At 42.9% G+C, this 16,005-nt stretch overlaps 2 protein-coding genes across 3 annotated transcripts in view; both read right to left on the bottom strand.

The window, feature by feature from the left end:
• Positions 1 to 1,104: 1,104 nt before the first annotated feature.
• Positions 1,105 to 6,356, bottom strand: LOC105736285 (uncharacterized). The gene is made up of 4 exons (XM_086905081.1): positions 6,057 to 6,356; positions 3,543 to 4,005; positions 3,158 to 3,401; positions 1,105 to 3,087 (listed from the first exon to the last, which is right to left on the bottom strand). The coding sequence occupies exons 1-4, from the start codon at positions 6,217 to 6,219 to the stop codon at positions 1,522 to 1,524; spliced, it is 2,436 nt and encodes an 811-aa protein (XP_086761207.1). The 5' UTR covers positions 6,220 to 6,356; the 3' UTR covers positions 1,105 to 1,521.
• Positions 6,357 to 6,484: 128 nt separating this feature from the next.
• The window catches only part of sima (HIF-1 transcription factor component sima), a 29,888-nt gene continuing 20,367 nt past the window's right edge, over positions 6,485 to 16,005 (bottom strand). Inside the window, exons 8-14 of one of the 2 annotated variants that reach the window (XM_086905076.1) lie at positions 12,693 to 13,221; positions 12,383 to 12,608; positions 11,639 to 11,985; positions 11,229 to 11,470; positions 10,978 to 11,123; positions 10,287 to 10,825; positions 6,485 to 8,109 (exon numbers count right to left, since the gene is read on the bottom strand). In XM_086905076.1, the coding sequence (XP_086761202.1) occupies positions 7,765 to 8,109; positions 10,287 to 10,825; positions 10,978 to 11,123; positions 11,229 to 11,470; positions 11,639 to 11,985; positions 12,383 to 12,608; positions 12,693 to 13,221 (2,374 nt within the window). In that variant the 3' untranslated portion in view covers positions 6,485 to 7,764. The remainder of the gene's footprint in view (positions 8,110 to 10,286; positions 10,826 to 10,977; positions 11,124 to 11,228; positions 11,471 to 11,638; positions 11,986 to 12,382; positions 12,609 to 12,692; positions 13,222 to 16,005) is intronic. The other variant, XM_086905077.1, reaches the window with a different exon arrangement.

Here is a 16,005-nt window from a genome sequence, read left to right on the forward strand (position 1 = left end):
TATTATATACCTATTTTACAAAATAATCCCTCGTATCTGAACGAGTAACTCATATCGAACCTGGCTACAGGTCTATGTGGTACGCGTACTTTTAAATACCTATTCACAGGATTGTATAGAATACGCAGATTTAAGTAGATAGACGCGTAGATAGGTCAAAATAGACGAAGTAGTCGCGGAGAAGGGAAATGGTTCACGGTGTGAATGGGAGATTGAGTGAGAACGACGAGAAGAAATTATAAGCCGAATAATTTGATGAACAGCGGTTTTTACGTAAGTGGAAAACTGCGAGAACAGCGACCATTGAAAAATGAAAAAAATAAAAAAAGTAAAAAAAAAAAAAAAAAAAAACAATGAAAGGGGAGAGGCGAAAACTCGCGATAGATCGCTCGCGACCGATTTTACCGTTGAAACGTTGTTTCTTTTGTTCGATTAGTGTATTCCAAAGTCTATGTAAGTAAGGTTGCGTGCAATTTCTCTCGAGTTACCTTTATTTAAAAAAAAAAAAAAAAAAAAAGGGAAGATTTCGTTCGAGACGACTCAAAACTTCGTTCGAAGTTTATGTCATTCGACTGTCCCCTGACAATGTTATGTTTTGCGGTATAGCGCGTGTTGTAAATCGAGACGATGAGAAACTGCGTGTACCGATGTCTAACGTTTGCAATAACAGAGTACGAAATCGCGATGATTTAACACAAATTGGGACCACCGTGCAAAAGTGCAAGGTGCCGAGACGAGAACGACTACGGCGTGACGAGTTCTATCGTATCGTCGATCTTTTTTTTTTTTTTTCTTCTTCTTTCTTTTCTCTCTCTCTTCATTGACTTCAACGACGAACGTCCAATATCTCGCACGCCGGCCGTTTTCCGATTCTTCGAAGCGAAAAAAAAACAGTGAGAGACGAGCAATCGCGAAATATTCAATAGAGTAAAACACGAAGCCTGATTAAGAAGTAGAACAAGTGAAAAAAAAAAAAAAGAGAAAAGAGAGAAAAAAAAAAAGAAAAAATAAACGAAACACAAAGTTGATGAGAGACAGGGGGGAAGTACGCAAATATTGTAAAGCATTTGGTAAACAGATAAAAATTGATGAAAAATCAGCTTCTCTCTTTTTAGTACCGATGTATTGTCGCTAGATGTATTACAGAGACGTAAGAAGTATTCTTCGGCAGTACCATTATAACAAATGCCTGTGTATTTTACTTCTCGGCAAATAAACCATCAAGTATTGTACGTTTCTGTGTTTCTTTTATCCTCGATCCTCTTCGTATTTAAACGAATTTCTATTACCAGCTATTACCATTTTTTTTCTTTTTTTTTTTTTTCTTTTTCTATTTTCCACTATTTCCCTACTTGTATTTACATTTTTCTTTACAATCGTTCAGTCGCAATTGTATTAATCATTTAATCATTGCTGCACTGGAAACGTTTTACAAAGAGAGCCACCTGCGTCGGATGGTATTTGAACAGGGATGTGGATCGATTCGAAGGCGACGTAATCTCCTCTCGATCGATCGCTGTGCTACGAGAACGGGCCGTAAGCTTTCCTTCGAATCGAACTGGAAAACCTTCGAGTATTCTCGTAAGCTTCGATGAGAGATTCGCAAGAAGAGGTTCCGCTTTGTTGAACGGGACGATTGCATATGCTGCATTGTCGTTGTCTTTGCGGTATCGGCTTTAGTCGCAGATTTGATGGAGATGGCGGTGGAGGAAGAGCGGGCAGGGGCGGAGGGGGAGGGGGCGGAGGGGGGGCCGGGGCGGGGTGGGTCGGGGAGGGGGGAGGGGGAGGGGCGGGCGAAGGGGGCGGGGGCGAGAGGGGGGAAGGAAGGGGGGGAGGAGGAGGTGAGAAGGAACGGGGAAGCGGCGAAACAGACGACGATTTTGGATACGTTTGTAGAAAAGGTCTTTTGTGAGCTTCGAAATCGGCTAGTAAACGATACGAAGGTGGAATGTTGTATCGTATCCTTGCCAAAACGTGGCTCCGTTTTATCTCTGGATTGTTTTCAACTTTGGGATTGTACACTTTTTTCAATTCTTTTTGCGCTTGAATGGTTTCTCTTCTAGCCAGAGTGTGCTGAAGAGTGCCACGGAACCTGTCATACACGTCGGTTGTGCTTAATTTTACGCGACTACTTTTTTTCGAACAATTAATCTTTGAATTCTTTTTCAAAATGTCGGCCCCACCGCTTTCTCTGTGCTGCGTACTCTTATCGATGCATTCCCATATTTTGCCAAATCGTTCTAATACCTTTACGCGTCTACCAGAATTTGGCATTCTGACGGTGCTTTCCTGTAACGGATAATCGACTTTTCCTATTTCCAATGATTTTGAAGACACCACCTTTACGATTTGTCGTCCACCTTTATTTCCTACGATCTTGGCGATTTGTTCACTTTCATTCCCTACGATCTTTTTTTCGCTTTTCTTTCCCACGATCTCAACGATTTGCTCGCTTTCGTCTTCCACGACCTTAGCGATTTGCTCGCTTACGTTTCCCATGATGTTAACGATTTGTTTACTTTCATTTTCCACGTCGAGGATAGGTATAAACGGCGGCGGCGGCGGTGGGGGCGGCAAATTAAACGTCGAGGAATCATCCGACAATAAAGAAAAAATCGAGAGATGATTTTTCAGCATAACAATCTCAGATCTAGTCGTTTTGGAAAGAAGTTTTCTCTCTTCGTCCGGTTTCTCCTCCTCGTCTTTATCTATATCTTCCAGCTGATGGGCAATTTTTTTCTTACTTCGAAAGTTCCTCGAGGATAAAGTAGATTTAATAACAGGTACGCTTTTTGATTTAACGGAGGAGATTTTCGAGCGAATTTTCGTTAAAACTTTCATACTGCTCTTCCTACTTTTTGAACGCTGCATACTTATTTCTTCCTCGTCCGAACTTTTCGAGAACGTAGTGGAAATCTTACTTCTCGATCGTTTTCTTTGCAACCGTAGTTTGCTTCTTACTCCGTTTTCAGGAAAATCTTCCGGCTTAAAGAATATCCAAACGTAGTAACGAGTCTTTTGAGGTCCTATATACATTTCGTTGCTATGAGCAGTTTGCAATAATCGTGAGAAAATCGATAAAAATATCTGAAAGACAAAGAAAGTATAATAAAATACCTGTAGGCTACGTTTTTTTTTTTTCTTCTTATATGCTTACCTGATACACTAATAAAAGAACAAGATATCCCGCCAAGAATATTCGAATAACTTCACCTCGATTTATAATCTTCGATCTACACCCATTGGTACTAATGGTCAAATGCTTAGGATTGTAATCGTACACGGCACTGGGGCTCAGAATGTCGTGATGAATACAAGGTTTAGGAATGTCGTTGGAACAACAAGAAAAAGGTACGTCTACGGGCGTGGAAGTTTCTTCCTCTTGCTCCTCTGGTGCTGATCTTTATCATACGGTTTAAAGAAGGAGACATTCAAATATTAAGAATAGAGAATGGAAAAATTTTACAGAAAGAAAGAGAAAGAGAGAAAAATAATTTAGACAAAGAGAAAGGTTAAACGACAATTGGTTCGATTATACCCACTGCCCTTCCAGTCGAGGACCTTTCTGCACATCCTTTGGTCCCTCCATCGATAATTTAAGCCACGGAATTCGGAACCAATCCTCGTAACTGGTATCTCCGCAACATTCTAGTTCAGTTTGAACAGCGTCCACCCTCGCCTTTACGGCAATATCGATACCGTATTTCTCAATAGCTTCTATCAAGCCATCGCGACTCTTTTGCTGGAACCCGCTCAACAGAATCAAATAAGTCGCATTTAAAATCGCTACCAAAAATCCCGATAGTAAACAGGCAACCACGTGGAAGTAAAAAAGTCGATTTATATCTTGAGGATCCACCGTATAGTCGACTTTATGTTGATCCTCCAGATCGGCCCTCGTTGGTTCTAATTTCAAGCACAACCAACATTTGATTCCCAGGATATAGGCAGGAGAACAGCACAAGGCGGCGGAGAGTATTATTCCGGTCCATACGTGACCGTCACCTGCTCGTCGTGATCTGCACGTTAACCCACACATACAAACGAACATGCGTTACGCGAATTCTAAAAAATTCATCTTATGACCATTATCGAGAAATAGGAGAATTTTTTAGTACGAATCGTGTATTATTCACGCCCTTCGTTCGAATTCTTACAAACAGATTCCTTTATCAGATGCTTTTTGAACGAATATCTCTGAACGGTATAAAATTTCTGCTACTCTTCTGCCACTAGTCTCGAACCGTTGACGAAATTTATTTCGTCGATAAGTTAGGTAAAAATTGAAAAATTTTGCGATCAGCGCCATCTCGCGTTTGGATCACCGAAGCTCCGACTTGTTACTAGTATAGCAGGATATGCAAGGAGGTATTCGTGACGTCACCAGAGAAGGAAAAGGATATTTGGAGAAGGAGAAGGATAGAAAAAAAAACATGGCGCTATTTCCACTTCGAACACGTTACATTGAAAATTAATTAATAATTAATTTTTTACTAAAAATTTTTGCATTTTTAAGCTTACACCTTGAAGCTGAGATCTCAAAGAAGTTTCTCGTGTTAATTTTAACTCGAAATTCTATTTAATAAATTATTTATTAACGATTAAAACGTCATATCGGATCGACGCCATCGATACGCAACGCGTATTTTTCTTACTTTTTCATTATTACGAGAATGTATGTATCTGAAACTTTGATTTTTCCTCTACTTTCACGTCTCATTTTTATTTATAAGTTTGCTATCGTTTAAATAAATAATTTTATTGTTTATCGTTCGATTATGGAATGGGAATTTGCGATCGATACACTCGATACATAATAATTGTTAATAATTGATTAATTAGGAAAAATTTTTACACTTTTAAGCTCACGTATCGATGTTAGAACCTCGAGCAATTTTCTCATATAAATTTTAACAGGAAATTCTTTTCTATTAATTATTTATCAAAGAGAACGTTTTATTCATAAATTTTCGATATATAATCGAATAATAAATAACTAGATAATTACGAATAAAAATTACAAATAAATATAAAGGAGGAAACAACGTTTGAGATGCATACATTCGTATTTATAAATAAATCTCATAATAGCGTGAAATTAATGAAAAATGTATTGCATATCGACGTATCAATCCGCGTATGACGCATAAATAAATAATTAATAATTAATTAAAAACGATTTCCCGTTAAAATTTATACCAGAAACTTGTTTCAGATTCTAAGTTTGAAATGCAAGCTTAAAAATGCAAAAATTTTTATTAAAAAACTAATTATTAATTAATTTTCAATGCAATTTTCGAAGTGGTGAGAGGTGTAATGGCAGATCTTCTCTATCCTTCTCGCACAATATCGCTCTCTTTCTTTGTGACGTCACGAATACCTCCTTGCATATCCTGCTATCCTAGTAACAAGTCGGAGCTTCGGTGATCCAAACGCGAGATGGCGCCACCGGTACTAATTTTTCCATTTATTTTCTTTCTTCGATTTATGGACAAAATATATATACTTCTGTATCTGTTCGATCATATACAATCATATTTTTCACACATTGTTTTTATTCCATATTATACAATTATATTCTTCCGATGTAAAATTGTATAAATTCATAATAAAATTTCGTATTAGGAGAAAATAATCCGAGAAAAAGTGGCAGAGAGCAAAATTTTATACACATTTTATTCATATAATCAGTGGTACACCGACATATTACCGAGCGATCACGAATTTTTATTTTTGTCGATACGCACGTGTCTCGTGTATTTTATTTTTCATGTCACTTTTTTATAACGTTCAAAACCACGATGTTTAATTCGTATATTTTTCGAAGCTATCATTCACGATATCGCTAATTCAATAGATAGACAGATAGATAATCAAGGATGACGCATTCTCGATGTCCCGATTCTATATCGTCGAAAAGTCGAGATAATACCACGTTTTAAAAATTCTTATGGGAAAATTCTCGGTATCGGGGGGGGGATTAAGGATAGCCTGCACGTATCCATCGGACCGTCATCAATCAAGTTTAAAACGTTTTTGTGCTTGTGGGGACCAACCTGGAGTGATGAGATTCAGATAATCGCCAAAGCCTCTTTCGAATCGTACGGCCCAGAGGATGGCAAAAGCGAGGGCTATCAGCCCGGCCAGGTTCATAGAGAAAACGGAAAAGTAGAGTGCTTTCACGGAAGGCCAGCTATAAACGGCATTTACCAGGCCCATGTATTGTGCAGTTTATGATCGTCATCGTAGACAGTTTGTGCGGTTCCCTTAATAATCTCTCTCCTCTAAACGGTCACAATGAATAATTTACACCTCTGCCAAACTTGTCACCTCTGAAGTGGCTCGCGCTACAATTCTTTTGCTGCTACCTTTACGCTCTAATTTCCATCGATCGCGCCTAACTTCAGGACGCGTTTCATCATATCCAAGATTTCTAACGTACAAGGTTTTTTTTTTTTTTAATTTTTTAAATAAAAAACCAGAATATTAGAAAGACTATTTATTTATTTATTTATTTATTTATTTATTTATTCATTTATCCATAAATTTTCTTTTCTCGTGGTAATATCGATCTATATCAGCACTGTAATGCAGATAGATAGGATTAATAATCATAGATGTTACAATAATAAAAATACAGTGATATTAAAGTAATAAAATTACACGATTACAATAGCTGTATCAAGTAAGTGAATAAGTAAAAATATATATATATATATATAATATAATATATAATATATACTGCATTAGAATTTGTAATATTTCTTAAAATACGTGCACAAAACGTGGATAAATCATAATAATACAATAATAATATGATAATAACAACTGATACTCGGATTGGCCTCGTTAAAAACTATAAAAAACAGTAACAACAACGATGAGAATTCGCAATAAACGTGTATATGATTATCGTTATCGCGAACGGATCGTCAGAATCATCGCCGATATATATATATATATATATATATCACATATATATATAATCGGCTGCAATAGAATAGAAACGAATGCTACACGTGTTTCATCCCCTCTTTATTCCCCGCTCTTTATCTTTATTAATTATTTTTCTCGCTTTCAACAATAATAATCCTCGACTCGTCGTCGAGAGACGATAATCGATCCCTTTTTTTCTATCCCTTCCTCATTTTTTATCTTAACCGATCCGCGCCGATCTTAATCGATGAAACGCGCCACTCGAATATTTTGTTCATCTGACGGTAGATAAAATCATTATTGGAATTATGCTCTATTATAGTCAACCGAATGTCAGGTTATATATATAATTATCGCAAAACGGCGCAGAACCGTCATCTATCTTTCTTTCTTTCTTTCCTTTCTTATTTTCTTTATACTTTATATACTACATACTTAAACACTAACACCCTACAAATGCATTGGCACTTTCGCATGAAAAATCTAGGATCGCTGGATCGAATACGGCATGTTTTATAACGTTATTTAGCATAATTATACCAATGAAAAAATATCGATATACAATATTTTGAATTCGGATACTCGCACGATCGAATAGAAAAGAAACAACTGTCCCGAATCATGTTTATCAAGTATACCTAAAAAAAAAAAAAAAAAAAAAAAAGTCGCTTTGGCATCTCATTCTGCCTTTCTTTCTTTTTTTACTCACGCCCTTCTATATTGCAACTATTTTTCCATTCATTTTTCTTTTTTCACGAAGAAATAACCGTATCCCAAACAGATCTCGACCGAATCCTTACCTAACCCTCTCTAATCACGAGCACGGTTTTACACGAGGTTTCGATCGAGCAGAGTTCCAAAAAGATCGGGCTCGACCTGGAGCAATCCGCTCACCGACATACTCGTCTCGTAATCGAACGTGTCGAACGGCATGATCGGCGAGGAAGGGGACGACACTATCGATCCTGCCCCGTTTATGAACGCGTTGTTGGATATCTCGTGTTTCCTCGTGGCTGGGCTCAGTTGGTCGTACGACGAGCCGGATGATCCTCTCGAGTCCGGGCATTGGGGCACCATTTGATGATTGTCCAGGTTCACAGAGAGCGGGGACATCAGGCTTTTCGGGTACATCGTGGGCACGTTCCGCGACTCCATCAAGTTTTCCTGAACAACCTTTAGAATCGATCATATTATCATCTTTGTTCTGCATTTTATTTATTTATTTATTTTTTTTTTTTTTGATTTAATGCGTCGTTAAACGTCGTGGCGCGATGCTTCTCGCTATTTTAATCGATTCCTCGACAGGAGGAGAGGCGATACTGATTGCACAAGGATGCGGTTAGTGATATTTGACGGATGGTTTCGTCAATGAAACCAGTGAGTTACGTCACAGAGTTTTTTTATTTCAGCTCGAAGCATCACCGTTCGTGACGCATCAACCTCGGCCCTCCCACGAGCACGTTGTGTTTTATATATATATATATATTTTTTTTTTTTTAAACGAGGGCTGCTGCGTTTCGAAAGACCAGGAAATTGGGAGATCAGTTTTCTTTTAAGTGCGATTTCGTCAAGATGCTCATACGTTTCTTTCGCGTCTACTCGTGCGCATACAATCGTTTCATCGATCAAAGATTTTAATATTTGACGAAAAACAGATTCGTTCGAGGCTGATATATAAACGCGAATTAATTCTCTTAATTAAACGATATATTTTTTCTATATAATAATAATAATAAATGGTGTGTATATATATATATATTGATAAATCATAAATGAGTTGTAAAAAAAAAAATATAAAACCATCGTTTCCTATCGTTTATTCGAAATGATGAATTAAAGAATCGTTATTTCGCGATGTCATTTATCTCGCTACGTACATGAACGTTCAAAAATGTAGTTTTCACTACTCGGAAGGCAATCGATCCAATAATCTTTGAAAATTTAATAATCTCTAATTTATTATTACCACTACGTTTTACAAATGTAAAGAGGAAAAAAAACCAAAAAAAAAAAAAAAGAAAAGAAAAGAAAGAGAAAAGAAGAGGAAAAAAAAAATTTAATAATCTAATAATGCCATCGATAACGATCGATTGCTTCCTTGTTACTGCTCGTTTACGATTTAACAGCAAGAGAGTTATTCGCTGGCGTACAGTGTTCCCTTGCTGTGCACGTATATATATATATACATATATATATATATATTCAACAAGTGGATTCAGCAGCGTTATTATAATAATAAACCAAGGATGCAACATGATCATCGAAAGGGGATAGAGACGCGACCCCTTTTCTCGGTGAACAACCAAAAATGGGGGGTTTGGGGGGGGGGGTGCGATTGGAACGTTAAGGATGAAGAAGAAAGGAGGAAACGAAACGCAGCAGTTCAGATGATTCGATGTTCAAATGTTCAATGTATTTGGACAATTCTTCAATCAACAATTTCATATACTTTGAAGTAGAATACATAACGTGACGTTAAAACAGCTTTTACGATCGAGCGAATTTTACATCGCCTAACAAGTTTCTCCTACTTCTTAAAAAGATTATCATCTCTGTCTATCTATCTCATCTCATCTATATATCTTCGTCGACATCTTCGTTTCCGACTCTTTTCTTTCTTTCTTTCTTTCTTTCTTTCTTTTCTTTTGTACTTTTCGAATACTCTCCACCGATAAAATACTCTCTTAAAAACTCCTCTCTCGCTCTTGGATCCCTCGTTCGCTCGATCTTTCTCTCTCCCTCCCTCCCTTTCTCTCACTCACTCACTCACTCTCTCTCTCTCTCACTCACTCACACACTCACTCACTCACTCACTCACTCACTCACTCTCTCTCTCTGCGTAACCATAATATTACGACTACTCGAATATCGTACTTTCCTAGAAAACTCGTGTAAAATCCATCGTTGTCCGCATTGCGAAATATGAACGCGTTTCGAGGATATCGTATTCTAGAGAACTGCTAACACCGTAAGTTGATCCTTTACCGTTCGATCGGCCTTGACCGTTGAACCACTACTCGCGAGGCATTGGTTGAAGAGAAGAAAGAAGAAAAAAAAAAAAAAGATCAACGATCAAACACGCAGAGGACACGTTCGGACGTTGAGATCGATGGACGGTCGGTCGGATTGGCATCGCGACGCGGTGTTAAATAAAAGATGGAGGCGGCCAACGCTCGAGCCGAGGGACGCGATTTTTCGCATGACCCACGAAAGGGGACAAAATCGTTCCAAAGGCAATATCGAAAGTGAAACGATCGCGAGTTCGAAGGTGCGATCGAGGGGCCGGTTCACGTGCTCGCTATGCTCTTTGAGGGCTTCGGTTTCGCGAAGCAAACGTATCCCGCACTCACGTCGCAGCCGGACACCAGGAGATTCATTAGCACGCTGTTGCACGCTGGATTCCGCTGACCGATCGTGTCGCCGTTCTCTACGCCGTTCCGACCACACCTTCTTCCGCTCTCGTTCGCCTCGTCGTTTCTTCTTCCGCCGCCATCGCTGTTGTCGCCACCGCCGCCATCCCCCTCACCGCCGTCCTGCACCACCACATCCAGCTCCGAGTCTGTCCGATTCTGCCGCCCGTTCGCTGCGCCCTCCAACGTTTCGTTCGCGAAATTATTATTTCGCAGAGCGGAATTTTGATGCGACACCAAGCGGCGCAGCAGTTGACTATTGCCGAGGTTGGACGAGCATTTCCTCGAAGACTGTTGTTGCTGCTGTTGTGTTGGTTTGGTCAAAAGGTGATCCTCCAGTCCCAGATGGCAGCTGCGTTTCGCGGACTCGTCGCATTTGATACGTTTATTGTCGTTTCCTACGTCTATCGAGGCAGTGTGAATACGCTTCGTTGGTCTGTCCAATTTGGAGGACCAATGGCAGTTATCTAGATTCATATCTGGGAGAGGACACAAAGAGAAGAGGGCGTAAGTCGCGCGAATCGCAGACTATATTTTCATTATTACACACAACGCACCTTTGAATCCCCACACACGCACAAGCTGCGCTACAACGGTTGAATGAAATAAATAAAAAGAGAACACCACTCACTTTTTCTAGGGATTTGGCCGAGAACTTGAACCGGATTCACCAAACCCCCACCGTGGTCGTTGTACTTTCTCGAGACGACCTGATCCGTTTTTAAAAGCTGTGCCAAACTAGAATCCGACGTTCGTTGCTCCTTCTCCGCCAACATCCTACAAGTTGAGCACGCGCAAACGTTTTCAAAAAAAAAAAAAAAAAATAGGTTTTTCTCATCCCCCTCCTTAAGTTTCTTATTTCGAGCGCTTTCCATTTCATACCATTTCAAACCGTTTTTCTGATCCGTCGTCTGGGGCGGGCTCCACATCACCATGTCGTTGCTGATAAGCAGATCCAACGCCTCGTCCTGATCCGACATGGGTATGTAAGGAGCCCTCAACTCCAACTCGTCGTCGGCTATGCTGTCGTTCAATCCCAACATCAACATCTCGTCTTCCGACAGACCGTCGGCACCGCTGCCACCGGTCGGGCTGCCCAACGAGTCTATACTTCTTTCCGGGCTCTGCGAGGAGAAGAAAACAGAGGGGTGGGGGGGAGGGGAAAGAAAGAAAGAAAGAAAGAAAAACAAGATGAAAACGTAAAATAAAACACGCATAATCGTGGTAATTTCGATTCGAATCAAAGAGAAGAATAAGAAAAATCCCCTCGAAATTTTTGATCGACGACTCACTTGACGATACTTGGTGAGCTGGGGTGAAACGGCGGTGGGATCGATGCTGCAAGGGCTGCTCGGCGAGTCGCCGTACATGAACGGGTCGCTGTCGGCCAACGACTCCCCCAGATCCTTGCTCCTCGGGGTGTCGCCTAACTCGGCGTCCTTGAGGGGGTCGCCGAAGTCCGTGGATCGCAATTCGGGGGCCAAGGCTCCGCCCGGGCTGAGCAGGGGGCAATAATTGTCGCTGCTCAGGATAAACTCGTCGAGCATTTCCGAGAGGAAAGGCGTGTCCTCGAGGGGGACGCACACGTCGCCAGGTGTAGGCGCCAGATGCGTTAGATCCTCCGGCTCGTCCTTCAGCACTGCAGCAACATTTCGGGTGAGGGAAATATTTTTCAAAAACCCGACGTCGACGACGAACAACGAGTCGAGGGGAGAGAGAAGGAAAAGAAGTCGCTTTGTTCGGCGCGAAACGAGAACGATAAATCGTTCGACAATTTTGTTTCCTTCGTGGAAAGGAATTGTGTGAATCGATATCACCATTTTTCGATTCTCTTGAATCTTTGCTTCCCTATCGAAATTCCCTTCTCCTTCCTAATCGGAAAGCAAAATATTCGTTTCGAATTTCGCACTGTGTTATTAACGAGAGAATTTGTCGAACGATTATACGTTGTCGCGAATCGGGGAGAAATTTTTCCAAGATGGGGGACGAGAGAGAGAGAGAGAGAGAGAGAGAGAGAGAGGGAAAACGACACCCACTCGTAAGGCCTGGATGATCCTCGCTGAAAGTCAAGAAGCCTTTGTTCATGTCCTCGGTACGAGGTGCGAAGATACTCGCAGTCGCTGTTTGTGGCGGTGGTCTGCAAGTGATCTGCTGTTCCTGCTGTTGCTGCGCTGCAATCGAAGCGAACAGGTGTCTGGTAACCACGTGCGGTCTGTCCTGGCGAACAGCGGTCTCCGGATCGTATTCCAGCGCGGGTTTACCCTAAAAACATCGATCGTTCGTTCGTCGCGTAAAAATTACATCCCGCCGAAATTGTATTTATAAACTAACTATATATAATTTTACCTGGAACTCGAACGGAGCACGGCCAGCAGCCGACTGCTGGCGACACTGTTGCTTCTTTTTCGGCTGGTTGTTCTCCTTGATCGACTCCTCGAGGGATTGTTTCAATGCTTGAACACCGACGAACGATTTCTCCGTTGATTGGACCGGTCTCGGGAAGGTGTTATCCTTCCGCGAGCCGTCCTGAGCCTGGACAACAGCCCTCCTCGCCTTGTTGTCCGCAGCGCGGAAAGTCGAGCTGGTCACCGTCAACGGTTTCGCGCGATCGAACGAGCCGATACCAGGCTCCGAGAATCCAGGTTCCTCCTTTCCGTCCAACCTCGCTTCTTCCACCTTATTGTTGTTGTTACTCTTGTTATTGTTGTTGTTGTTGTTGTTGTTGTTCACTTGGACGCGGAGGCGAAGCTTGGTCGCGAGCAGTGGCTCGACGAGGATGGGATCGGCGGCCGCCTCCTCCGGCTTCACGGCCTTCTCGGTGTCACGTGCTGCGAGCTGACGCGCGCTGTACACCTCATCCTCGCGTTCCACACCGCTGAAAGCAGAAATCCTACCTTGGTGGAAACTGGCCACACCCCCGCGCGATCAACTCTCTCCCCAATCCAATTCTTCTCCTCCAGGCTTAATCTTTTTGATTCTCTTTGAGAATAGGCTCAGATCGAGAGAGAGAGAGAGAGATTCGAGTCGAGTGGAGGAGAAGAAATTGGAATGGTTGTTGAAACGAGGGAAAAAGAAAACGAGAAAGGGAGAAGGTATGGAAGAGGAGATTAGTGGGTTGGCCGGTGTGTATCGCCGAATCGCGAACAGGTTGAATGGACGACTGAGACGAAGCTCGCGTCTTGGACGGCCTACTTTAAACGAGCGCACCAACGAACGTCTCCCCCCTCCGCCCCTCTTCTCGCGCGCGGGTCCTGACCCTCGACAGCGTGGCCACGGTTTTTTAACTTACGATTCTCCCCCTCCCTCTTCCTTACGTAACAATTATTACGCGCCGTTCGATCGGCCGCGAAACGGCGTGCGTCGTTCGATCGAGAGTAACGAAACTAGTTTCGTTATCCGACCGATCGAGTTCCCTCAATGAAAATTCTCCCTCTCCCGATTCGAGCATCGACTGGCACTGGATCGAGGTCGGCTAGCTCGAGCTTGCCATTACCACGGTCACATTTTATGGCCTTTCTCGACCACGTTTATTTATCGTACCTAATCCAAAGAGTAGCGTGGTTAACCCGTCTGCCAAAATACCGAATCGTTCATTTCCAAATCTTGATTACTCGAAGGGATTAGTGACCCGCCTTAACCTGTTCTTCCCCCTTAACTTTCCCCTATCTTCGTGCGATCCGATTGTGAATTTCGCCATCTTTTCGATAAAGTTAGTCCCCGTTCGAATAATAAATAAACGAATTCGCGACGAGGTCGAGCGAAAGCTTCGTTCGAGACGAAGAATTAAAAATTGTTGGGTCGAGAAGAATCGGTCGAAATGCATCAGAGCCGAACTGGAGTTCGAATCGCTCGATATTCCGTTTTCGATACAGGTTATCGCGAAGGTTAAGGCTGCTTGAAACGGCCCATCGAACGTCAGCGCGGCGTAATCTCGGTGAACAGGGCCACGAATAATAAATTTTCACGAACGACAACTCGTTCATCGTCGTCACGGATATTATATCGCCACGAATAAGGAAAGAAATTAGGACGAAAGACGCGAAAACGCAATTTCCAATATTAACTTGCCTGTGATAGATCGTACATGGGATATGGGACACGTTGCGAGTTTAAACACCGAAAGTTAAACTCGACGAAAGTGAGTGAGTGAGAGAGAGAGAGAGAAGGAAGCGTGAAAACGGTGAGAGAAAAGTCTGACGATATTCGCGCTTAGGTTGCGCATCGTGTAGACCGAGCCGAGCACTAACTAACTTTAACCAGTCGCAACGGCTCGGTAATTGTCGCAAATTGACCAGCGGGACCCCAAACGTGGAACGGCAGGAGCTTGGGTTGCAGCCGCCTCGTGGCTGCGTGCAAATCACGAGCGAGAATCTCGATCGATCGAACGGTCTTTGGAAACTCGGTCTTGGAAAGTTTGGCCAAGTTCGAGGAGAAGAGGAGAGTCCGCCCTCCTTCCGATTCGTCGAAACAATTCTGCGGTTGGAGAATCTCCTCCATACCTCGCTTCTTCGGTCCTTCCCCCTCCTCTCCTCTCCTCTCCTCTCCTCTCCTCTCGAGCGGGCGCGAGTTCGCGAATCGACTTGCATAACGGCACGTAGTAGCACGAGAAAAAAACGCGGCTTCGAGCGGGGCTTATTTTTAGTTGGGCCAACGGTCGTTCGTCTTCGACCGTTTCTCCGAGTGTTGTTGGCGAGCGAGATGAATTCTGCCGAGCCGCTCAAGTAGGAAAATAAACGGCGCGACCTCGTACGCTTCGCGACAACGTGTTGTCGACCCGCGAGATATGAGCGATACCTCCGAGGAAGGAAGGAAGGGGAGGGGAGGGGAAGGGAGAGGGAGGGGAGGAGGGAGAGGGAGAGGGAGAGAGAGGGGGGGATTGGTTCTCTTTCTCGACGATCCAAAATCCTCGTCGACCGATTTTCGATTTCGATAACTGAGCGAGAACGAAGAGGGGAAAAAAAAAAAGGGAATCACCGTTGAAACGACGAAACGCGTCGAGAAGGAAGGAAGGAAAGAGAGAGAGAGAGAGAGAGAGAGAGATTAGGTTGAGTTAGGTGCGAGTTAAATATGCGGCCGGTATTGTTAAAAATAGAGTGACGGCCGACCGCCGGGTTACTTGTGCAATCGAGCACGTGGGATCAATCCCCTCTTTCCACCGATCTGCCCATCTGGTAAGCCCCTTCCTCCCCACCCTTGCTGCTTGTTTTCCCATTCTTCCGCCTATTCTTCCGTTCTCCTCCCTCAAAATTTCCCGCCCACGTGTCTCGCGATCATCGTCTCATTCTCCTCCTCCTCCTCCTCCTACTTTTTCTTTTTCTTTTCGATTATCCACGATATGTCGATAACGAGGAGGGGGGGGAGAGCCACGAAAAGAGTCCGGGACGAGAGAAGAGAGCGGAGAGCGTCGCGCGAGTTTCCCAACGATTTTGGCACGAATCACAGTCGACACGCGTTCTTCTTGGGCGGCCTTTGCCTCGTTCTCGGGGGCCTCCTCCTCGCCCTGAGAAAAAAGGGAGGCCGTCCGCCTTCTCGTCGTCCGTTTGGCACCGATCGAAAAAGCACACGATCGACGAACGAAAAACCTCGCCGTTTCGAATCCGATCCTTCCTCGCTTACGGGCGTACTGCCCTTGAAACGGAAACAAACAACGCGACAACAA

This window comes from Apis florea, unplaced genomic scaffold (assembly GCF_048593485.1).
Source record: "Apis florea isolate Af1SG1 unplaced genomic scaffold, ASM4859348v1 contig_2350_pilon, whole genome shotgun sequence".
NCBI lineage: Eukaryota > Metazoa > Arthropoda > Insecta > Hymenoptera > Apidae > Apis > Apis florea.